We start from the raw sequence: 24,101 nt of genomic DNA on the forward strand, positions 1-24,101 counted from the left end.
ACTTGGGGGAAAAAGTACCTGGCCGCATACTTTGAAAAGTCTAACTTAGTTGGTGTATAACGGAACTCAGGTTGTCTATATATATATATATCACTGCCGGGGGAACCCCAAACTTTCACATTCAAAGCCGGCAATGATCCAGTTTAGCTCTCTATGTGGCCCTTTATATTTAGAATTTATAACTCAAATACCTATATATATGTATATAATGTGCCTAGTTATGTTCAAAAGTCATTTATTTCCAAAACAGACATTTCTTTCATTTATACTACTGCACATCTTTGCCACTGAATGCTTGAGTTTTTCTATGGTCAACACTTAAAGTTTGTGAAATATTTAAAAACTGTGAAAGCTGCTTCAACTAAAACTACTGCTATTCATGCTCAACAGTAGCAAGAAAACTACAGTATTTGGCTCTTTTAAGCTATCTTTATTTTAAGCATTATAAATAAATGCCAACCCACACAAAGAACAGATTGTGGATTACTGTAGAAGAAAAAAAATAGCTTACTCAACTTACTAAGTTTCCACACCAAAAAAGATTTAACTTGGCTGAAAGTTCTGAAAACAGCTGAGACACTGAACCAGGAAGCTATAATTTATAATGAAATGTTGACCCGCCCTTAAAAGCAACTGCAGCTGTAGCTATACTAAAATAAGGTTTTTTTTTTCATGGTTTACTTACCCTCTAATGCAAGAATACAAGCATAACAATATCACTGTTTTTAGATGCACCAATACCTCTGTTTAATATATAAAGCTCTAAAACAAAAACCTCTAGTAACTTTACAATTAAATTAAAATAAATCCATAATTCTTCTACACTACTTTGGTCTTAACATTTTAAAAACAATTAATTTTGCAAATGTACAATTTAACAATGAGATCCTATAACAATAACAAGCATATTTTGTAGTGGACTAAAGACACATTCAACCATGCAATCCAGTGTTCAATACCTAAATGATAAATAACAATGCTGATTGACTTTTATTCTTAAATAATTGAAAACTGGAATCATCTTTCAAGACTCACAGTGCTTTTCACAAACATGCAAAAAAAGTTATACAATGCTATTTTTCCTGAAGGAATGTAACAAGATGTCCATTCGTTACACAGGATCAATAGTTACGTTAAATTTCTTATATATTTTAATCCATTACCTTTCCAGCATTCCTCACACAAAATTAGGAAAAAACAAACAACGTTACAAATATGTTCCTGTAATTTGTGACTGAAAATGAACTTCAACTCTTTTAATTTCAGTCTTTAAAAAGATTTCAGTCAGTCATACACTAAAAGCTGCCTTTTAGTCAAATAGTGACATCCAGTGGACAAAGGAAGATTCTCTCACAATTCTCATCAGCATTTTGAATTATAAACAAAGACTGTATCTTTAAACCAAACCATTTTAATGACTTCTGACCCATTTTAAAAAAGTCTGCATCTTCTCATGAACACCTCTCAGTATTTTTTTTTTGGGGGGGGGACCACACCCGGCAGTGCTCAGGGGTTACTCCTGGCTGTCTGCTCAGAAATAGCTCCTGGCAGGCACGGGGGACCATATGGGACACCGGGATTCGAACCAACCACCTTTGGTCCTGGATCAGCTGCTTGCAAGGCAAACGCCTCTGTGATATCTCTCCGGGCCCACCTCTCAGTATTTTAATGTACCATGAATATATCCTCCTATCTTCTATTTGATCTCATTTTTTAAACCAAGCTAGTAAAAATGTAGACCACTTGAGGTTAAAGGTATTACTTTTATTCTATTTCCTACCACCAACTGGCTCATCTTTAGATATGAAAAGATCAAATATAGGAATTGTATATTTGAAGATGAATAGCATTTAAAAATCTTGTAAAAGATAAAACAAAACTACTCTTGAGTTTGTAACTTGACGGACTGTTGAATATAAACAAAGATGTAATCAGTAATGCTAGCAAATTACATCTTCTTGCCTTACTCCTCACATATTATGAAAGCATACATATTTTAACAATGATTGCTTCAGTTTAAAAACTTGCTTTTAGAAACCAGTACAAATGAATATTCATCAGACATTCTTTAAAGTAAAAAACTTCCACTGCTATGACTTAGTGTTCATGATGTATATGTCCAAAGTACAAAATGCAGCAGCGATGTTAACATTGATAGTGTGATGAACTGCTGTAGCTGAGACTGTATATTTAATCTTGGAGAATTGTAAAGAAATTTTACAGATTAAAAAAAAGTAGAGTAAGCAAAAAAAAAAAAAGAATTAGAGAAAGTGTTATTTTTAAATAAGCAGCCAAAGGAAGAAATCCTTTTTTCTTTCTAAAAAAAGATAAGAATGTAAAAGTACATTTTAATATTAAAAAAGCATTTTTAAAAATCTATAACAACTTTATGACAAAATCTGCATTTGAAAAAGGCCTGTAAAAACAGCAGGACAGAATTGCCCTCATCACCTTTTACTTTTTCTTTTCAGAAAAATGTATATGCGTTGCTAGAACCTGAAATGATGTTAAAATAGGCATTTATAAAATGGCAAGGAGGATTTCATGGGAAAAAAAATTTTTTTTAAACAATCATTGGCATTGCGGCCATCAGTAGGGTCACAAGTAAAACTCCTCTAGCTAAAAGCAGAATAGAATATAAAAAGTTCTCAACTGCATTAGGTCTGTTGCCTGCGTTTTGCTGATCTCATTTTTTCAAAACGTGATTCCATTTCTTCCAAAACCTTGGGTGTATATCGTACTACTAATTTAACCTTTCCTTGAGCTGCTTTCAGTAGCTCTACAGCTTTTTCATGATGCTCTCCTTCAACGCTCTAGAAAAACAACAGATACATATATAATTATTATCTAGGTTTCGTCATTAACTCAAAATGCAAGGGTTCTAAAACATATGCTTAATGTTAGAGCAGTTCAACAAGATTAGAATCTTTCAGAAATTTATATTTTAATCAGTTTAATATCCTCTGCTAAATTCTATATGTAGAATGAACATTAGATTTTTTTTTTAAAGAAACTAATTTTTAAGTACCTCATAATTAGGAGTCCTGGAAACAATCCTATCGAGAAATGACATTAAATGCTGCTCAAGATGCTTGGGCAGTCTAAATACTTTCATTACACAAAGTCACTGAGCTAAAAGAGTCAGAGAGAGAATGGATAGATATACAATGATCATTTGTGGGATATATATATATATATATAAGATAAGTTTGGTGCTAATAGCTAAAGACAATAGAGGCGAGGGCCAGGAGGACCAGTCCATGGTAGGAAGCTTGCCACAAATAGTGGAGTGCAGTTAGGGCAGAAAAGGACCACTATGAAAATAATAGTTGGAAATGATCACTCTGGACAACAACTGGGTGCTGAGATGATAAAGTGATAGGCATGACGCACCTTTGGTAACAAGCAACCCAGTGTTTAAAAGAAAAGGGGGGGTGAGAGGGAGGAGAGAATGTCTACCATAGTGGTGGGTGGGGCAGGTGGGAGGAAAACTGGGGACACTGGTGAAGGGAAATGTGCATTGGTGAAAGGTGTTATACATTGTATGACTGAAACTCTATCATAAACTATTTTGTAGTATATCTCCTGGTGATCCAGTTAAAGATTAAAAAAAAAACAAAAAAACAATCAAAGCAAACCAAGCAATTCCCTAGAAGCCACACATGTCCTGGCTATTCCACACTCTGCCGTTTTCTCTGCTAATTAGGCTCACTCCCTGAAATGCTCTCAAGACTAAGTGGTGCTGGGAATCTAGCTAGGTCTCCCTAATGCACATGCATGTGTGCTCAACCTGTTGAAGTACTAAAGAGCTTAATTAGTTCATAATCATCTTGTGCCGCCTCACAAATTGAGGGGGAAATAATGGAGGGTACCAAGACCAGACAGTCGTATGAACATAACGTAGAAATAAAAAAATGATCATACTTAAACACCAAATCCAAAGCCAAAGACAACAGAATCTACACCCAATCTACAACATGCTAGACACAGAGGGAACCACTTATACTAGCAACCTGGGGGGTAAGAAAGGGGGACATGGGAACAGGGGTGGATGGAGAACAACACTGGTGGCGGGAATGCCCCTGATTCAATGTTACTATGTACCTAAAAAATTACTGTGAAAGATTTGTAACCCACTTTGGTCAAAATAAAAATTAAAACAAACAAAAAACATAAAGCCCATAATAACCCTGCTCAGAAACAGTTCTTTTTAAATTAAAAATGTGTTGGCAAGTGCTTCATTTCCATGGATTTATGATTCTAATAGGTCCTGAAAATAAAACCCAATCTTTGCCAAAAAAAAAAAAAAAATTGTTAGCTAATTTACATTGAAATAGAGCAAATAACAGTGCCTTTTTATTTATTTATTTTAAAAAAGCACTGTTCATATTAAACAGCACTGTAGCTGAAGTCTCTAAACTAGAAATTTCCCTCTAAAATCTTGTTACTGTAAAGAATACACACCCCCACGTGGTCATAACATGTAACTGCAAGTAAAAGTAAAATAGATCCGTACCACTCCATTAACGGAAAGGAGTTGATCTCCTCTCTTGAGGCCCCCATGTCTATCAGCAATTCCACCTGGAATTATGCGAGATATATAGATTGGAGAGTTTTGTTCTTTGCCTCCCATAATATTGAAACCGAGACCTTCTTCTGTTTTGGGTAGCTCAACAACTCGAGGATGAGAATGGCCTTCACTGGCAGCAAATGCAGCTACAGTAGCCTGAAAGAAAATTTTACATATTAAAAAAAATATGACTTTTGTTTGTTTAATTTTTCCTTTCTATTTGTTTGTTTTGGGGTCATAGTTGATGGTGCTTAGGGTCTTTTGGATTTGGCTCTGGGCTCAGGGAATGACATGCAGTGCCAGGGATTGAACTAGGGTCAGCAGTGTGCAAGGCAAATAAGTACCTTGATCCCCAGAACTCTAGCTCCTCTTCTTAAAAAAAAAAAAACAAAAACAAAAAACGTCAAAACTATTTAAGAAAGACAAACTTTAGCATCTTGGATGCCCATAAAGTGACAATTAGAGAAAAGGTTAACTAAATGACAGTGTTTTAGAATTTCATGTGCAAGTGAGCCCCAGATTCTTTAGCTGGTACTACAAAACAAAACAGTGATAACATACATACAAAGCATGATAAGCTTCATTTAGCTCTCTGGTCCTTTTATATTTCTGTTTAGTTTGTCCAATTTGCTTTTGTATATTTTATTGAATGAAATTAAAGAATTTTTTTCTTCTTCTGTTTTACTCTACTTTGCATAATCCACACAGGATACATCTTTTTATAACAATAAGACCTCATCTTTTTTCCTTATACCTAAGCAGAATTCCATTGTGAATTAATATACATATATGTGTTTTTAAATCCAGTATTTCCTTTTGGAAGCCAAAATCTAACAATGAAAGACCTGCCAACAACCATACATCAGTAGAAATCATTATATTCACTTGTTTAAACCATATATGATGAATACTAAGGTCAATGCTCAAATTATTCTTTAAAAAATTTTTTTGGCCATACCTGGTGATGCTTTAGGGTTTACTTCCTGGCAGGGCTTGGTGACTAATAATGTAAAGACAAAAACCTGGGTTAGCTATATGCAAGGCAAGTGCTTCACCTACTGTACTATCTCTTGAGTCATCCCATGCTTAAATTATGTGAGGAAACATTGGTGAAGAAAAGCGCCTCGGGGCCAGAGCAATAGCATAGCAGGTAGGGCATTTGCCTTGTGTACTGCTGAACCGAGTTCGATCCCCAACATCTTATATGGTCCCCTGAGCCTGCCAGAGTGATTTTTGAGCGCAGAGCCAAGAGTAACCATGAATGCTCCCAGGTGTGGCCAAAATCCAAAATTAAAAAAATAAAATAAAAAAAGCGCATAAAGGGGGCCGGAGTGGTGGTGCAAGCAGTAAGGCATCTATCTGCCTTGCGCGCGCCAGCCTAGGATGGAACGCAGTTCGATCCCCCAGCATCCCATATGGTCCCACAGCCAGGAGTGATTTCTGAGCGCATAGCCAGGAGTAACCCATGAACGTTACCGGGTGTGCGGCCCCCACCCCTCCAAAAAAGCGCATAAAGATCTACCTGAAGATCAGGAAGAAGCCTGGAGGAATAAGGAATCCAGTCTTACCATTTACTACTTAAGATTACTTGAGGTAAGCAACCTAGTTTATTCACCAATAAAAAAATGAATACTTCATATCATTGAAGAAAAGTTACATAAATATCCATTATATAAAGAAACAAAACTTTATTAGGTATATCCAGGTGTTTTTAGTACTTTATCCAAACTGCATTGTAAAATGTTTTTGTAAGGTCAATTAAAATGTTGGAAAACAGGAGCTGTAGAGACTATAAAGCAGGTTATGCTCTTGCCTTGAACTATATAGCTGACCAGTGTTTGATCCTTGGACATCTTATATGGTTTCCCTAGTCCTGCCAGGAGTGATCACTGAGCACAGAACCAAAAATAAACCTAGAACACAACTGGGTGTGGCCTCCAAACAAAACCAAGCCTTGTTTTGCGGACTGAGAAATAACAAAAAGGTGTAAGGTGCTTGCCTTGTAGACAGCTCACTGTGTAGGATCCACAGCATAGCAAATAGTCCCCCAAGAACTTCAAGGAGTGACCCTTAAGCACAGAACTAGGACTAACTCCTGGACATGACCAGGTGTGGGTCCTCCTGCCCCCATCCAAAGACCTGTTTCTACTTTTAGAGTTCACTGAAAGTTGAAAGATATATGCTACTTTTCAAATAAATTATTGGGCTAATATGAGGCTAGAAACATAGATTAGTGATAGAGTACACAGGCTATATGTATGAGGTGCTAGGTTTGAGCCCTCAATTTCAGTATGTAGAAAATTTTACCTTAGCAGTTGCATTAGCTCTCACTTCAGGACTGCTACTGATGTCCACAGTTTCATAGACATGCTCATATACCTGTAAAACCCAAAGTTATCATGATTTAAAAATAATTAAAAATAAAGTCTCAGGGATGTTGCTCTGGGGTAAAGTGCTTGCTTTGTAGGTGTGAAGCCTGAAGTTCAATCCCAGATACCATCAATATTAACAAGTATGATCCTGGAGGCACTACTGTTGTGATCCCTGTGCTACAGGGCTTGCTCTTCATGCACTGCAAACAAGTGAGTGCCAGAACTGTAACCAAGTGTACGGCTCAGACAGTACCCAAGGATGACAGCAGCAGAAGCAATAGAAAAGGAAAGAGGAAACAAGAAAATGAAAATATTAATTTAATTTGCCTAATCAACTCAAGATTTTAGTAAATTTTAATCCCATTTACTCACCTCTCTTACAGCATTGCAGAATTCACTTTGAAGGACTCTTTGCAAAGCCTGAAGCTTCTGTGGTGGTACCTCTCCACTCCTTTGTAATTTCTCCAACAATTCTATTGCTCTACAGATATCTAGAGTTAAATAAAAACACTGTTAATTTTCTGTATGTTCTTTTTTGTTTGTTTGTTTTTGGGCCATACTCGGAGATGCTCAGGGGTTACTCCTGGCTATGTGCTCAGAAATTGCTCCTGAACATATGGGACATCCTAGGTTAGCCCATGCAAGGCAGTCGCCCTACTGTTTGTGCCACCGCTCTGACCCCAATTTTCTATATATTCAATAACTTCCTGTAGAGAAACTAGGACTCATTTCTCCAAAGGTAACAAGAAATACATGGAATATATGGAGAAAGGTGGGGTGGAAACGTAAAATCTGAAAAAGATACAAAGACAACAACTTTGAGAGGCACAGAAAAAACCAAATGAGACACTAAATGTCATAGAAAAAAACTGAATTTGGGATTAGACATACGAATACAGTTTCTGCTGTATCAGAAAAGATGATAATATTAAGAATTATTTCTGCCCATGAACATTATGGGCTGAAATAACAATGGCAACAATCAAAGCACTGTATAGTTCAAAACATCAAGTACTAAATCTGTTCATTTTTCCAAAAAAAATACATACACGAAGACAAAATTATTCACTGTTAGATGCGATTTGTGGCAGGAATGTATATAAAAAGAACAACAAATTAAAATTTACCTGTCTATTTTCAGATCACTGAATGGCTATTTGAATTATGCTAAGCTAAAACAAGGCTGGGGAACAGCTGAGGACTCAGGGGTGGGCATCTTGCATGCTTATGTGATCAGAGTTCAATCCCAGGCACAGCATGTGTCCCTCAGCCCTCATTACAGGGCAAAATGGCTGAACTGATTATTAAACTGCTGTCCAGCAAGATTGGCCAAGTACCACCTGAACAATTCCTAGAGCACTGCTCTGGAGTCCCAAAACAAAGACTAACCCAAACACATGTTTATACAAAAGCGAAAAGACCATTAGTTTTGAAAATCTGGCATCTTTATTAGCTGTGTGATACTGGTTAAGTTACACTTGGTTTCTCCAACTGCAAAATGAAAACAGTCCTTTCCTTTAAAATTATTTTTGCTTTAGGGACCAGAGAAATAGCACAACATTAAGGTGTTTTTGCCTTGCATTCGGCCAACCCAGGATGGATGTGGTTCGATTTCCAGCATCCCATGATGGTCCTCGTAGCCTGCCAGGAGAGATTTCTCAGCGCAGAGCCATGAGTAACCACAGAGCACCGCCAGGTGTGGTCTTCAAACCTTATATTTGCCACACTTGGCTGTGCTCAGGGGTTACTCCTAATTCTGTGCTCTGGAAACCATATGGAGTGTTAAGAGATTAAACACATGTTGGCTATGTTAAAGGCAAGCACCTTATCTGTTGTACTATCACTCCAACCCCAACAGGCTGAGCACCAACATTGCACATGGGGGGCCCAAGTTTGATTCACAGCCAATATAGGGACCCTAAGAACAGAGTAGGGACTAGTCTGCAAGCACTGCTGAGGTGTGTTCAAACATCTCATTCAACACAAAAACAAAACAAAATACCCCAAATAAACAATGAAAAAAAAAGGCAAAGAAAAAAATTGCTTGATAATGTAACAGCAACAACAACAAACTAATGAAAAAGAGCCTGGCTTAGAACAGTATAAATGCTACAGTACACTGACACCAGTCAATAAGAAATAGTAACATGGCTGTACATATTTACGTTAAGCTAAATTATGTTAAGTTCAACAGGAGGCCTACCCCAGTAATGCTCTGGGTTAAAATCGCTACATTTGGAGGTGCTGGGATGGGGTAGACTACTATACTCTAGTACCTGAGACTGAATTCAATGCCTGACATGTGACATGTCCAGTCCTTTGACCTACTGTCCTGGCCCCTAGATCTACAAAAATCTATTAAACATATTCAAAGATTCTCAACTGGAAATGTAAAGATAAGTAATGAATTTTTTAGATTCAGTAAGAGCACTGTTACTGACCATCTGAACTTTGATTATTCTACTATTCCTTGACTATATTTTTCCAAGTGGAAAAAGCTGATGTTACATCTAAAATATATAGTTATAAAGATTGAAATAACTTTTGACAAAATTAGTAGGGTTCTTTGTGTGTCTCTAGTTGGAAAAGCAAAATTTAAAAAATATGAAGCAAAGTTAAAATTTTTCTTTCTTTTCTTTTGGGGGAGGGCACACCCTGTGATGCTCAGGGGTTATCCTGGCTATGTGCTCAGAAATTGCTCCTGGCTTGGGGGACCATATGGGACGCTGGTGGATGGAACCACGATCCATACTAAGTCAGCCGAGTACTAGGCAAACGTCCTACTGCGGCTCCACTGTTCCGGCTCCAAAAGTTAAAAAATTTCAATTTCAGGAATAGATTTATGTAAGCTATATAAATTTTCAATTAACAAAAGATCTTAAATGCTAAAATCCTTTGAGGAGGATGTTTTGGGGGCTACCCCTAGCTCTGGGCTCAGAGATCACTCCTGGCTATGCTCAGGGAACCACAAGTGGTAATAGCTGGCTATATGTAAGAAATGTTTCTTAAACCCAGTATTATCTCTTAGGCCTTTTAACAAACTTATATTGTAGCTAGTAATGTTTTCAAATGAATTTCACTTCTGAATGTTCCAAACATTTGACTATTTGAAGGTGTTCAGTACTTGACCATAAGCACTACTTTTATATTGAGAAATCATTTGGAGTATTTGTTTATAAATCCTGTTAAACTGCATTCTAAGTAAGAATCAGACAACTCTGCAATCTTTCTTATCCTGCTAGTAATTCATCCTAAGGTGCTGAGCTTTCTATTGTAGAAATGAAAAACTTTGAAAGGAGCTCAAGGGACACACAACAGCCCACAAAAGCATGACTAAATGCCAAGTCAAGTTTCAGATTCTATTACTGCACTTAAAAATACAAAAGACTGCCAACATGTTAGAACCCTACAACTAACTTTTAAAGAAAAACACCTACTCCTGTTAACAGCACACAGATTTGTTTTAGCTACAAAGCATAATACCACTGTGCTCCAAAGGAATACGTCACAGGCTTAGGTCTAACTTAGCAAGGCTTCCCAGAGTAGCTACTCCTCTGACAAAGATGACACTTTAATTAATGGTCTGGTGGGTTGGAGGGAAACAGCATGCTGGAGAAAGAGGCTTATAAATAATGAACACCATGAGGGAGAAACAATGTCGAAGGCACTATTGTCTGAGTGAAAGCATGAGAAAAGAGGTAGCTCTAAATATGGTATTACTAAAAATGCACTGCTTTTTTAGAGCTGAAATTATTTAAGTATTCAACTAACTGCAAATGTTAGTATCTGCAAGATTATTTTCTACCGCTATCCTACACGTCACAATTGCCACTCAATACTCAGCCAATGACTTGTTTTGGGGTCTCACCCGGTAATGTTCGGGGCTTATTCTTGACTCTAAGGTTTGGACCACTCCTGGCAGTACCTAGGATACTATACAGGTTGCTGGGACAGGACTCAGGTCAGCTGTGTGCAAGGCAAGCGCCCTATCCTCTGTACTATTATTGAGACCAATACTATTGCTCATCACCAGTGGTACACATGTGGCTCTTTACACTTTTAATTTATCTCTTCTGTGTGCCGGGCAGCCGCTCCAGAAATCAGGACTCTGCTCCTAGCCTCTGTCAGTGCGCGCCCTGTGTGGCTGTCAAAATAAATTTCAATCGTGGTTTTGGCGAGATTTAGTTCAGTTGAAAAAAAATGTTGCCGACCACTAGAGACCAATGGTGTAGCCAATGCATTCTTTGAATTAAAAAAGCTGGGAAATAAGAGTAGAGTGTTTATGATCTGTAACAAAAACCTGATAAGTCCTTGCTCCTTTATTTTTCAGCCACATTTCGGTCTCTACTCCGGAGAACTTTCTTTTCCTCCATGGCTGGCTCTCAACAGTATATCCTAATTAGTCCTAACTAGTTAGCAATGGTAGGTTTTGCAAAGAAGCAACAGCAACGCACTTTCAGGCAATTGACAACCTATCACTACTCCACTCACTCGTGTTCTTTCCAAGACCAACTTACTAGACAACATATACTGTATAGCTCTCTGCTCTGGTGGGGCCTCACCCATCCCAGGCGTACAGTATAAACAGCTGAGCCACATCTGGGGCCTACCAACAGGACGCTGCTTAGAAAGCACCTGCTGGCTTCCTGGAGGAAGGGCATCGAAAGAAAGCATCAAAAGAAAACTCTAGTGCAAATACAAATGCAATATCCTAATGCCATATACAACAGACAAAAGGAAATTACTAATGCAAATACAAACAAGAGTATAGTCGGAGTGGATGCGTCAAAGAAGGTGGATCCAGGGGACACCCCCTTGGTCGTGTGCGCTCAAGAAAGAAGGGAGGCACCTTATAGCAACCGAATTGGGCGTGTGATGTCTTACTTCATGGCTGGGCAACGCCAGCTGTGCCCATCTAGGAAGCTCACTTGCATGCAACGTCTTGCCAGGCGGACAGGTGAGCGTTGAGCTGTGCAGTGGCGTCCTGAGACTGTCCATCCCCCGCCCAACGAGGCGCTCTGGGTCTCCATCTAGGGAGCTCCAGAGTCCTCCCAGGGGCCCAGGCGCCGCGACGTCCGCGCTCCCCAGCGCCTGCCAGAGGACAGCTGGGCTCCGAACATCGGGGCTTCGGACCCCCCTCCTCCCCTTCTAGAACGACGGCGCTCCTCCACCCCCCTCCGTCCTCCGCGCTCCAGATGCGGCCGCACTCACCCCTCTCCAGGCGGACAGGTTCCCCGAGAGCCGCCATCTTCGTCTCCCTTCGCCTGCAGACCCACAGGAAGTGACGACAGAAGGGGCGGGGCTTAGCGCCCGGTATCCAGGGAGGCCGGCTAAGTCTCGCGAGAGCGGGAGCCCGAGACCCGCAGAGGGTGGGTAGAGGAGCTTGGAAGTGGAAGTGGTCCTTGGAGGGTTTTGCTTTGGGAGGCGAATACGCCCTAGTGGGGAGTTTCTTTCTCGGAAGGGCCCGCTCCCCAATCATGCTTTTTCTTTTCTTTATCATTTCTTTTTTATCATTTTTTATTATTTATCTTTTTATCATTTCTTGACATTCTTTCTCAGTCTTCTTGTAATGGGCACAAACCTTCAGATCCTGGTCCTCAAGCAATCAAAATGAAAAACAAGGGATCAAGAGCATAATGGCTGAATTTAGTAAAAATTTATTTAGGGAAATAAAGCAAGGGAAAAGGCAAGGCAGGGAAGCTTCCAGATTATGGGTCCTAGGGGTCTTCTGGAGTGATATTCCAAAGAAAGGTGGACGCTCCTCCCCATTTATAATTGAACAAAAGTGGGTGGGGGAGCATTTTTTATGCTCCAAGAACTTGGGCCATTAAACCACAGTAGAGGATGCTGAGATGTTTCTCGTCTCGTGTCTGGGTGCAATAGGGCCTTGGGTCCTTCAGATTAGAAACTGCCTGGGCCTCACTTGTGAGTACAAGTGTCAGTACAAGGTGATTCCTTTATATTTATTTTATTTTATTAAAAGAAACTATTGATTAATTGTTTTTTGGGCCACACCCGGCGGTGCTCAGGGGGTTACTCCTGGCTCTGCACTCAGAAATCGCCCCCCTCCCCCCGGCCGGCTGGGGGACTATATGGGTGCAGGAATAAGAAGGTCCCTCCCAGGTCTGCCACATGCAAGGCAAATGTCCTACCACTGTACTATCTCTCCGGCCCAAGGTGATTCCTTTCTAAAAGCCCATTTCCCTAATCTTGTTCTCCTGGTCCTTGAGTCCCTACCAGTCTACTTTTGACTCCACCTACAAGAATCTGGATTCTAGAGCTGGAGTGATAGTATAGCAGGTAAGGCCTTGAACCAGGCTAACTCAGCTTTGGTTCTCACCCTGCAATTGCACTGGGAGGATCTGGATTCTTTTCCTTTACCCCAGCCCACCCAGAGTGATTCCTGAGTGCAGAGCCAAGCACTGCCCAGTGTGGCCCATTAAAAATTAAAACAAAACAAAACAAAAAGAATCAGGGTTCTGGGGCACTTACTTTGTATTCAACTAACCCGGATTCCCCAACACTTCACAGAGTCCCCTGATCCCTCCTGGAGGGATCCATAAGCTCATAGTAAACTGAACATTGCTGGGTGGCCCAAAAATCTAAAGAAAAAAAAATCTGTGATCTTGTCCAAGCTCTTTTATCAGTGAAGCTATGAACCTGCGCTGCTCCTGGGAAGTGATGTGAGTCACCCTCTCCCTTTCTTTACATTCTCTATAGACTGGAATTTAGGTAACAAGTGTGGGAATGAGTTATTGTGGCAGGAGTTGTAGTTTGCTTTGTTTATAAAAAGCAACGCGACAAATCTTAAAGGATGAAGTGGCAAAGTACAAAAGCATAAAATAAACCTTCATGTGCTAAGCACCTTGATCTATCCAAAAGTGATTGACTATCTTACAAAAGCTAATTTGAACACCTATGTGGGTCTTAAAGATACTTGGCGAGGTAGCAGCAAAATCCCAAAGGCAACAAAAAAGAGAGAACAGTTTCCCACAGTTGATTTGGAGGGGAAGGAGGGGGAGTGTTGCAATACTTGGGGGAGGGTGTGGTGTTGGAATGATGTGAATGAAAATTATCAGTAATGTAAACAATGGTCATGTTCAATATTGTAAATGATAGATTTGATTAAAAAACTTTAAATGATAAAAAATAACTGGTTCAGAAAAGTTCAGTGGTTTCTCCTTCCCTGTCCAAAGCTTTGCATGTGTGGCACAAACTCATCCATTTGATCTTTTCCCATTATTCCTCAAAAACAACCACCACTTTAGTATGTTCAAACTTACTGTTGTGCACAAGGCCTCAATGATGTTCTTAGATGGAATGCTCTTCATCTCCAACCCTAAATGGTATATATCTAAACTATATCACCTCTCCTAGCCTGGTACTTCTACTAATCCCATTTCCTTGCTATTCATTGGTTCCTGGGGTGCCTCCTACACTGTAGTAGCACTTTTTTGTTTGTTTGTTTGTTTTTTGTTTTGAGGCCACAACCTGCGGTGCTCAGGGGTTACTCCTGGCTCTGTGCTCAGAAATTACTGAGCACAGAGAAATTACTCCTGGCAGGCTCGGGAACTATATTGGATGCCAGGGATCAAACTCAGATCGGCCATGTGCAAAGCAAATGCCCTACCTGCTGTGCTATGCTCTGCCTCCCTGCAGTAGCACTCTTGAATATATATTATCTATATTATTATATTATTCATTGTTATTGATATTATTATCAATATCATCATTATTAAATAATGATATTATATTTTCATCTTATTAAATATCTTAAATATATATGCTCAGGAAATGTTATTAAATGCCTATATTTACCAGGTGTCTTGTTAGGCATTGAGATAACCATGTGGAACATAACAAATGCAGATGATGTTCTATATTAATTTGGGTGGCTAGAGAAGGGTGGTGCTCTGGGATTATTTCTCAGGGACTGTTTTCAAAATTACTTGAGTTAATTTTTCAGTGCCAGGGAATAAACCCAGGACTCCAGAATGCAAATTGCTCATCCCTTGAGTTTTAATTTTAAGTTTTATTTAGGTGGAACCAGTTTGGTTTTTATTGAAGTATCTCTTCATCTTTCAACATCTTTCAAGCTTCTTACCCTTTGCTTCATGAACTGTGTGGTTCTACTTTGACTGGAAGGAATGGGAACTATTTTTTAAATTACTTTGTTTAAACATTGTGTTTTACAAAGTTGTTCATGATACAGTTGTTTCTGCCATCCAAGGTTCCAACACCAGTCCCGTCACCAGGTAACAATCCTTCCACTGTTGTCTCTAGTTTCCTACTTTCCCTCCCAAGCATTGGCAGGAACAGAATAAAGTATTTTATATTTATTGTTACAACTAAGTGGCTAGTGGAATTATTGAAAAATATTTCAGTAGAAGAAAATTTGTGAACAGTGTTTCACAGTGGAGTCATTAATTCATTGTCTGAGAATTTACTAAGCTATTTGTTGTTAGATGAGCATTCTGTGTTATTGTTTTTATTTATTGAAATTAGTTTCTCTGCTAATTTCACATCTAGTTTGAGGTGCTTCTACTGAGATGTTAGTATTTAGGAATATGGAGGTGTTACACAGACATAAATTTTATCATGCACTCCTGAAAACTCAGGATCATTAGAAATGAGTCTATACACTGGCAGGGCAGCAGCTGTGTAGAAAATGGGCATGACTGCTGGGGCTTCTGGAAGTACAGGGGGTAGATGGAGGTTGCTATTTCATAAAGATAATAGTTTGGTTGGTTTCTTTTGAAAGGTATTTTTCTTGAGATAGGGGTCATTTGGAGCTTGGCAATTCATGTTTTCACTGAGCCAATAGTGCCCAGTGGCCATATAATGTCATGAATATTACTCAAGGCCTCATAAATGCTAGGCATGTAAATTACCATTTCAGACCTTACACCAGAGGGTGGCACCTGACTTTGCGTTCAAAGTTTACAGCTTACCACTGACTCTGCTTCTGAGGTCTAAATAGGGGGACTATAAGTGGTGTTGGGGATCAAACTCAGGCCAACTTTATGTAAAAATGCCTTAGCTCTCTGGACTGGACTCTACAATTTACAAAACTTCTCAGTACTCTGGTCATTTCTGAGCTGTGCTCAGAGGTCTGGGGCCTATTCCCTGACTGACACTGGATACCTGACTGATGGTTAGGCCCAGAAGTGGGATTCAAATAAATCACCAAAGCCACCCAGAGTGTGCAAGGGATTCAGGGTGGTAGCATACATGCAATGATGGGGATAGAACTTGGAACTACAGACTCATGTTCCTTTCAGCAAATTCTTTGGTGGGGGGGCATTGAGCCACATCCAGTGGTACTCAGGGGATACTTCTAGCTCTTCTCTCAGGAATCACTCCCAGTGGTGCTCAATTTTCATATGGGATGCCAGGGATTGAATCTGGGTCAGCCTCATACAGTATTGCACTATTGCTCTGACCCTCTCCCCTCTTTTTGGGGGGAGGGTTCACACCCGGTGGTGCTCAGGGGCTACTCCTGGCTATGTGCTCAGAAATCACTCCTGGCATGCTCGAGGGACCATATGGGATGCAGGGATTCGAACCACCATCAGTCCTGTATCGGCTGCTTGTGGGGCAAACTCCCTACCACTGTGCTATCTCTCTCTGTCCTCATCCCTTGGTAAGTTCTTAACATGCATAATCATCATGAAATTTCAGAATCCCAGAGGTAATTGGGTCAAAAAGTCGAATTCTTTTTTAGAGAATAAGAATTGAGAATCGGGGCCAGAGAGAGCAATAGTACAGCATGCATGGTGTTTGCCTTGCACATAATCAAACAAGATTTGATCCTCACTGCTCCATATGATCCTCTAACCTTGTCAGTAGTCATCCCTGAACACATAGCCCAGAGTAAATCTTGAGCATTTGGGGGTGTGTCCCTCCAAACCAAAACAAAGAATTGGGAATCAGAACAGTTATAGATAGTTATCTTATGCATAGGTAAAGAAGAAAGCTTTTAGGAGCTACTTCTTTTTTCTTTTCCTTCCACCAGTGTCTTCAGTTTTTCTCCCAGTTCCCTGCCTTTTGATAGGCATATTTCTAGTTTAGATCTCATTTTTTAGTTTTTTTGGTTCTATGGTTCAGATATACAGATATATCACAGCTCTACACCCTCAATGCGGCCACGGTCTCTACCCCTGCCCCTTTGTCCCTGTTTCCTCCTTTCTGCCTCTTCTTACTCCTCTCACCCTCATCATCTTTACTTCCCTACACTCAGTTCTATGATCTAGGTACCAGGGTAATATAGTTACTTCTAAGAGGAGAACTTATAACCAAACAACCCTTTTGTATTTAACAAACAAAATTAAAAGAACCAGCTATTTGCTTGTGTGGAATCTCCTAATTCATATATCTTGCGGGTCAGTGGTGCTTTCTTTTCAGGGGTGAGGGGCAGTGCATCTGATGGTGCTCAGGAAATTGGCATTGTTGGGGATTTAACTTGGGGTTCCAGGATGCAAAATTTGTTTCCTATCCTTTTGAGACTACCCCCTGATTCATCTACCTTGGAATATTACAGTTGGGAGAGATCTGGAGGGTTAAAATCTTCCACTTTATAAATTGTTTAATAGAGTTTTTAAACGAGCTTAAAAGTGTTTATTTTAAAGGTGTTTATAAAAGAGTTTAAAAGTTTAAAAGCCTTGTTCCACATCTCACAGGAAGTTTTGTGGGCATGAAAGAAGTAGAAATGACTTTGCCTTTATGCTTCTGTAACATTATTGAATTGCCAGGCTTCCTAATCAAGAATTGTTTTCTTCACCTGTTGCATCTTCCTGTTACTTTCTGCCTCTGAGAAGAGTAAAAGAGGAAGTCCGAGTCTAGACAAATCCCAGTGAAAGCAGAATTATGCAAATTACATTTATGTATTAAAAAGAAATCAGAGTCCCTAAGTAGGTTGCTGGGATATGAAAGCTTTTTTAACCAAAGACATTGCAAATGCAATGTACTAATATAGCTTCAATTATTTGATAAAGGGGAATGGGTGGGGGAAATTGAAAGTAGAACACTCTCTAAGAAAGCAAAGAAAATGGTAAAATGAGAAGCCTGATGATCCAAATGTGATGTTTTAATCTTTTATTCCCTATTATTCAGACAGAGATGTAAAGTAATGTATGGAATATTTGATATCTATTAAATAATCATTGGATATATCGTAAAGAACAAATAGATATTTTAATAGTGACATCTTACTGTGGGATAAAAGATCATTCCTCATAAGTAAAGCTTTCTATCTTTAGGCTTCTGTCAATGCAATTAAAGTCTTAGTCCTATTTCTTTGTCCAATGGAGATTGTACAATAAACTTGTATATGTAATATGATTGCAAAATCTTTTTCATCATGTACATTTTAAATAAATGACTTTCTTAGCTTGCATTTATTTATTGTTTTCCTCCCCCAGATTATTTGCATTTAAAATAAGCAATATATAAAAACACTTGGCACAAGCAATTGCGCAACAATATGGAGAAATCTCTTGAAGAACACCTTGGTCACAGATTCCAGATCAGAACACAACATTACATCTTGGAGTACCAGTTATCTAAATAAAACTTTTTTATTCCTGGTTAGGATGAGTTGCAGATTATATTAAAGTGTAAGGGTTTACTTTTTTATAATGTCAGTTGTTTCATCATCACTCTCTAGTACATGTAAAGGCACAGATTGATGTATTTTTCTGGCATCTTCCTGACGCACCCTTGCCCTAAATAAATCTGTTTGCCAGGATCTTGTTGCTTAAATTAGCCATCTCAAACTCGTGGTCCTGCCAGCATAGGCAATTGTGCCAATGTTCTCAGCATCTACTGGCACACGAGCTGTTGCCTTTTCTTTGGCATTCCATTTGCACCTGGGGCTACTGTCCTTTCACAGGTCCATGGTCTGACTTAAGTATCCCCAAGACAGGCTTTTGCATCAGTTGAACTCACTCTGGTCTCACCAAGCTGTGCATCCAATACAATGTATTTTCAGTCACACAATATATTGTTAAAATTTTGTCATGCACATACTTGCAGATTGGCAGAGCCACCTGCCAGAGATGAGAACCTTTTAAGTTGTTGTCAAACGTCATACAATGTGTTCCATGATTAATTTTGTGGGCACAGATTGGTTTTTGCACAGAGTCCAAAATTTGGGATATGTCACAGTGACTAAATGGCACCGGCATGCTGAATGAATTTGGAATTTGTTTTGTCAAGTGTGGGAGCAGGCACACAGATGGGCTTTGATCCAGTGGTGCTGCTTGGAATTCTCATTATAGCAATGATGTCACTTGTCACGTGGAGTGGATGATAATGCTGCCAAGTTATGGAAAAGGCAAGGCAAAAAAACAAAGTACGAAGGCCAAGGAAAAGGGCTTATGGTAGCATAGGAAGCTTCCACTATATGTTGATCCTTGCTTAAGGGACAAAAACATTGTATCAAGATTGCCAAAATTCTAATTAATAGAAAACAATTAGAGTGGAAACTTCTAATTAAAAGAACTATTTGAGAAGGCCCCCTAGAAGAATGTACAGTTTTCAAGTATATGCATGAAAGAAAGAGTGAGTTTGTGAAAGAGAGAGAGAAAGAGAGAGAGAGAAGAAGAAGAAGAAGAAGAAGAAAGAGATGGATAGAGAAGAAGAGGGAGACAGAACAATTTTTATTTTTTTAGTTTGGGCTAAACCTGGTAGTGCTCAGACATCACTCCTGAATTTCAAACCTAGATATTGAGCCTGTATATAGAATCTGGGGCTCTTGCATGTAAAGTGTATACTTGAGCCCCTTGCTTTTTATTTCAGACTGTGAAAGAAATCTTTAACTATCAGTAACCCATCTTCCTGCAGACCCAGCAAGCTTAAGCCCAGGCATTTTGCTTTATAATGAAAAAAATGTTGTTTACTTAAAACAGTCATCAATCGTGCTAGGATTTAGAAAACAAAGAAAAATCTTCAGTAGGTAAAGAACTGCAGTATATGCTTACTAAGTGTGACAACAAATTTCTCTGCCGAGGTTTAAAATTACATCTAAAGACCACTGAGATATTTCAGGGGCTAAGGCACTTGCCTTTCATGCTGCCAAAGCTGATTCACTTGCTGGGCCACATATGGCCCCTAAACAATTTTATGAGCACAGAGCTAAGAGTAAGCCCTTAGCATTGCCAGGAACAACTCCAAAACCAAAATAAAAATATTCTATTTATGATGTAGCTAAAGCTTAGAGGGAATGTATATTTGTAAATACTGTGTTTCATAGAAAGACTTCATATCAATCACCTAGTATTTTATTTAAGATAATGAAAAAAGTTTGAGCTCTAGTATGAATAAGGGAAAAATGAGCAAACCACAAGTAGAATAAACTAAAACAATATATAAAATAAACAAAAAATAGAAATGAAAAAAGTCAGATATTAATCCAACAAAATTTGATTCCTTGAGAAGATCAACAAAATTAACATATCTTTAGATAGATTTGACCAGGAAGAAAATCAGAGATGATTCAAATGACTAAAATTTAGGACTAAAGAAGGATCATTACTACTAATATTATAGAAATAAAAGTATATGAAATGATTTATCTGATTTACATAAAGCATACATTATGATTTGCATAGATTTTATAGATTTAAACTACACATTTACGTATGATATTTACAAAATAAGTGTATGATACACATTTACACATAGGTTATCTAACTTACCAATTTGTTTATTTTGGGCAGGTTGAATTATACTCAGTAACTACTCCTGGCTCTGTGCTCAGGGTTCATTCCTGGTGGTGTATAGGGGACTGTGGTCAGAACTCAGTGGCTCCATCTTGGTAAAAGGACCTGAGAAACAAAATCTTCAATTTTGGATGACAGCTTTATAGATCTACAAAAATCAGCTCTGATGATAAAGAAGAAGGACTTGATTGTAGATTCAGTTTCTAGCATTATTTGCCATATCAAATTACAAAAATTTCTAAAACTTCCTCTGAATAATCTATGGATTAACAGTAGGCTTATCTCTCCATGCAGGAAACCAGTTAATGCAAAAGTATTTATTTGGAGGCTGGGGAGATCATTCAAAGTGCTAGAGTGCACTTTTTTTTGGGGGGGGTGGGGGTCATACCTGGCAGCGCACAGGGTTTACTTCTGGCTCCACACTCAGAAATTGCTCCTGGCAGGCTCGGGGGACCATATGGGATGCTAGGATTCGAACCAATTACCTTCTGCATGAAAGACAAAGGCCTTACCACCATGCTATCTCTCCAGCCCCTAGAGTGCATATTTTTAATTACTCAAACTCTGGACATTGTCCCTGATACCTGCAATCACGTGGTCCTGAGAAGTGGTAGGAGTGACACTGGAACAAATTTCTGAAAATAGTATCTGAGCATACTGAGTATGGCCCCCAAACAAAATGGAAAACAACAGTGATGGAACAGAACTTCTAGAACCATAAAGAAAGACTCCATCCTAGGCTCCATCTTTTGTGTTGTGGGTTTGTTTGCTTGCTTGCTTGTATTTTAGTTTGGCCCAGGTACAATAGTGCTCAGGGCTTGTTCTTTTTTCTGAACTCAAGGATCATTTCCAGTAGTCTCTTGGGACTATATGGGTTTTCAGGGATCAAATCCAGGTCATATTGTGAAAGGCAAATACCCTATCTGCTGTAAGATTGCTCTGGCCCAGTTATTGGGGTTTTAATGTATAGTGTTGAGGATCAAAGAGTGAATGGTGGGCTGGAGAGATAGTATGAAGGAAGGCGATTGCCTTTAATGCAGAAGGTTGGTGGTTCAAATCCCTGCATCTCATGGTCCCCTGAGCCTGCCAGGAGCAACTTCTGAGCATAGAGCCAGGAGTAACCCCTGAGTGTTGCCAGGTGTGACCCAAAAACCCAAAACCCAAAAAACAAAAACAAAAACAAAAACTCAGAGTGAATGGTGAATCTCACTAGGAATAACCAGAGAACAGAGCAATGATTCTCAACCAAGGGCAGTTTTGAGAATATCTGACCATGACGAAAGACATTTTCAGTTGTCATGACTGCAGATGGTTGGATAGAAATGAGGAGTGAGGATCATTGTTAACATCTAGTAAGTAGAGACCAGAAATGTTGTTAAATATCCCACAATGCACAGGAGAGCCCCATTCAACAAACAATTATGGGTACAAATTTTTGCATAGTGCCCAGGCTGAGAAATTTGGCTTTAGTATGAAGGAAACTTTTGTATGGGGCTAATTAAAAATTTTATAAGTACATCAGTGAGAAATGAGAATCCCAGTGAGAAGTGTATGTGAGCAAAGGTAGGAAGAAAAATAAATATGTCTTATTTAGGCTATGAGAAGAGCTTTATTAGAGTGTAGGATATAGTACTGGGGTTGGGGAGGGTGTGGGAGTGGGTTAACATTTAGAATGAAGCAGATTGCGGCAGCCTACATTAAGACATTTGTCTAACAGTTTCCCAAGTTATCCAAAGAAGTACATAGGTTAAAAAATTACATGAATAGAGGGTCATGGCAGGAATCCAACCAATATGATGGGACTATAAGAAGGACACAAAGTCAGAAGGGGCCCTCAGAAAAGATTGAGATACCAGGTTTAGAGTAAGCTACTAAAAGATTTTAAAATTGAATTTGGAATTAGAATTATATTTTAGACATATTATTAGAAAAGACTTAAATTTTTAGTTATTTTTAAAGAATGGATTCCAAAATCCATTTTTGTTTTGATTGCTTTGGGAGGCTACATCTGACTGTGCTCAGGGTTCACTCCTGGTAATAATATGCACTATTTGGTTTTAAACTGGGATAAGCCTTATGCATAGCAAATACAAATCACACCCTCACACAAAGCAAACACTTAAACTAGTACACTATCTCTCCAGCCTCTCATTTTTTTCTACCTCAATTGTTCATGTTTACAAAAAACATGTTTGAATATTTTGGGGTAGGATATGTTCATCTAATTTTGAGGGGCCACACCGGTAGGACTAAGGGGTTACTACTTTGTACTCAGAAATTACTCTTGGCAGACTCAGGGGGCCATATGGAATGTTGGGGATCAAACCTAGGTCAGCCGTGTTCAAGGCAAATGCCCTACCTGCTGTTCTATTGCTCCAGCCCCAGATGATCATATTTTTTTTATTGGCTGGCATTGAAGAAGAAGGATGGCAAGCCTGGGACTTTGGGACAAAGAGTTTAGATGCTTTTATAACAGATAATTTCATACCCTTCATTTTAAGTTCCTATCATATTGCTCAATAGAATAGGGGAAGTACTTCCATTCCCTAAACATTCCTTGAATAAAAACTACTTACATTCCCTAAGTAGTATTCCTTAAGTAATTGCTCTTCTTTCTTGGTGTGCTTTTCTTCTCTAAAAACTTTTATCTTTCCTTTCCAGCTCATTTCACATGTTTCATTCTCTGATCTGCATGTGATGCAAATTATCAATATTTTTGTATTGTATTGACCAATATGTTCCTTCCAACCAGATAATGCTTCATGGAGAAGAATGGTGTTTGATTCTCATCTGGCATCACAGCAGGAACTCAGTATCTGGCTTTTTTCCATGTTCAGTGATCTTCATTGAGTAAAAGGGCAAATGAGGTCAGTGAGAGACAGAAAGATTGTAGCTCTGTACATACACAGACTTTGTAAGGCTATAGCTAAAACTGTACTTTTCTTCTTATTAATTTATGTCCTAAACTGTATTTCCTAGCTTAAATATTTCCTTCTGATAGATGATATGCTATTAGGAAGAAGAAAAAAATAAGCAGAGTATGGTTTTAAGTCTGAGTGAATGAACTAAAATCATGTTGCAATATGCTTTTTTAGAATGCTTCCCTGTTATTAATTTAACATCGACCTGCTTATTAAGATTCCATTATTAAGGAAACAGTTGTAAAAATCATTAAGAACATTTCTACAGATCTTAGCCACTGACTCATCTTGCCACTTCTCATTTAGCTTGACCTAAACATCTCTCACATTTTATCAGATAAAATGTTATTATTCTATAATTATTCTGAGCACATTTGCATTTGCTTGTTATTTAAATAATATGCAGGTTTATTATTTGTTGGATTTAAATTGTTATTTGATTATAATTTTATAGTTACTATGAATTCTTGGTCTTATTTTTATGATTTCATTGTTTTTTTTCCCTGAGGTGATATTG

General features: G+C 38.7%; 1 protein-coding gene across 1 annotated transcript; it reads right to left on the reverse strand.

Annotated features, from left to right (window-relative positions):
- Positions 1-409: 409 nt before the first annotated feature.
- Positions 410-12,204, reverse strand: LIN7C (lin-7 homolog C, crumbs cell polarity complex component). The gene is made up of 6 exons (XM_049780967.1): positions 12,154-12,204; positions 7,315-7,433; positions 6,878-6,949; positions 4,517-4,726; positions 1,655-2,813; positions 410-1,461 (listed from the first exon to the last, which is right to left on the reverse strand). Exons 1-5 carry the CDS (start codon positions 12,188-12,190, stop codon positions 2,658-2,660), a joined length of 594 nt encoding a protein of 197 aa, XP_049636924.1. The 5' UTR covers positions 12,191-12,204; the 3' UTR covers positions 410-1,461; positions 1,655-2,657.
- Positions 12,205-24,101: the final 11,897 nt, after the last annotated feature.

This window comes from Suncus etruscus, chromosome 9, assembly GCF_024139225.1.
Source record: "Suncus etruscus isolate mSunEtr1 chromosome 9, mSunEtr1.pri.cur, whole genome shotgun sequence".
Taxonomy (NCBI): Eukaryota; Metazoa; Chordata; class Mammalia; order Eulipotyphla; family Soricidae; genus Suncus; species Suncus etruscus.

What these genes read in the sequence shown, in the direction of transcription:
- LIN7C (XM_049780967.1), bottom strand. Translation starts at nt 12,190, where the DNA reads ATGGCGGCTCTCGGGGAACCTGTCCGCCTGGAGAGGG. An exon ending in TCTGCAATGCTGTAAGAGAG is followed by an intron (nt 6,950 to 7,314) that starts GTGAGTAAATGG and finishes TGGGTTTTACAG; the next exon opens with GTATATGAGCATGTCTATGA. An exon ending in GAGCTAATGCAACTGCTAAG is followed by an intron (nt 4,727 to 6,877) that starts GTAAAATTTTCT and finishes ATTTTCTTTCAG; the next exon opens with GCTACTGTAGCTGCATTTGC.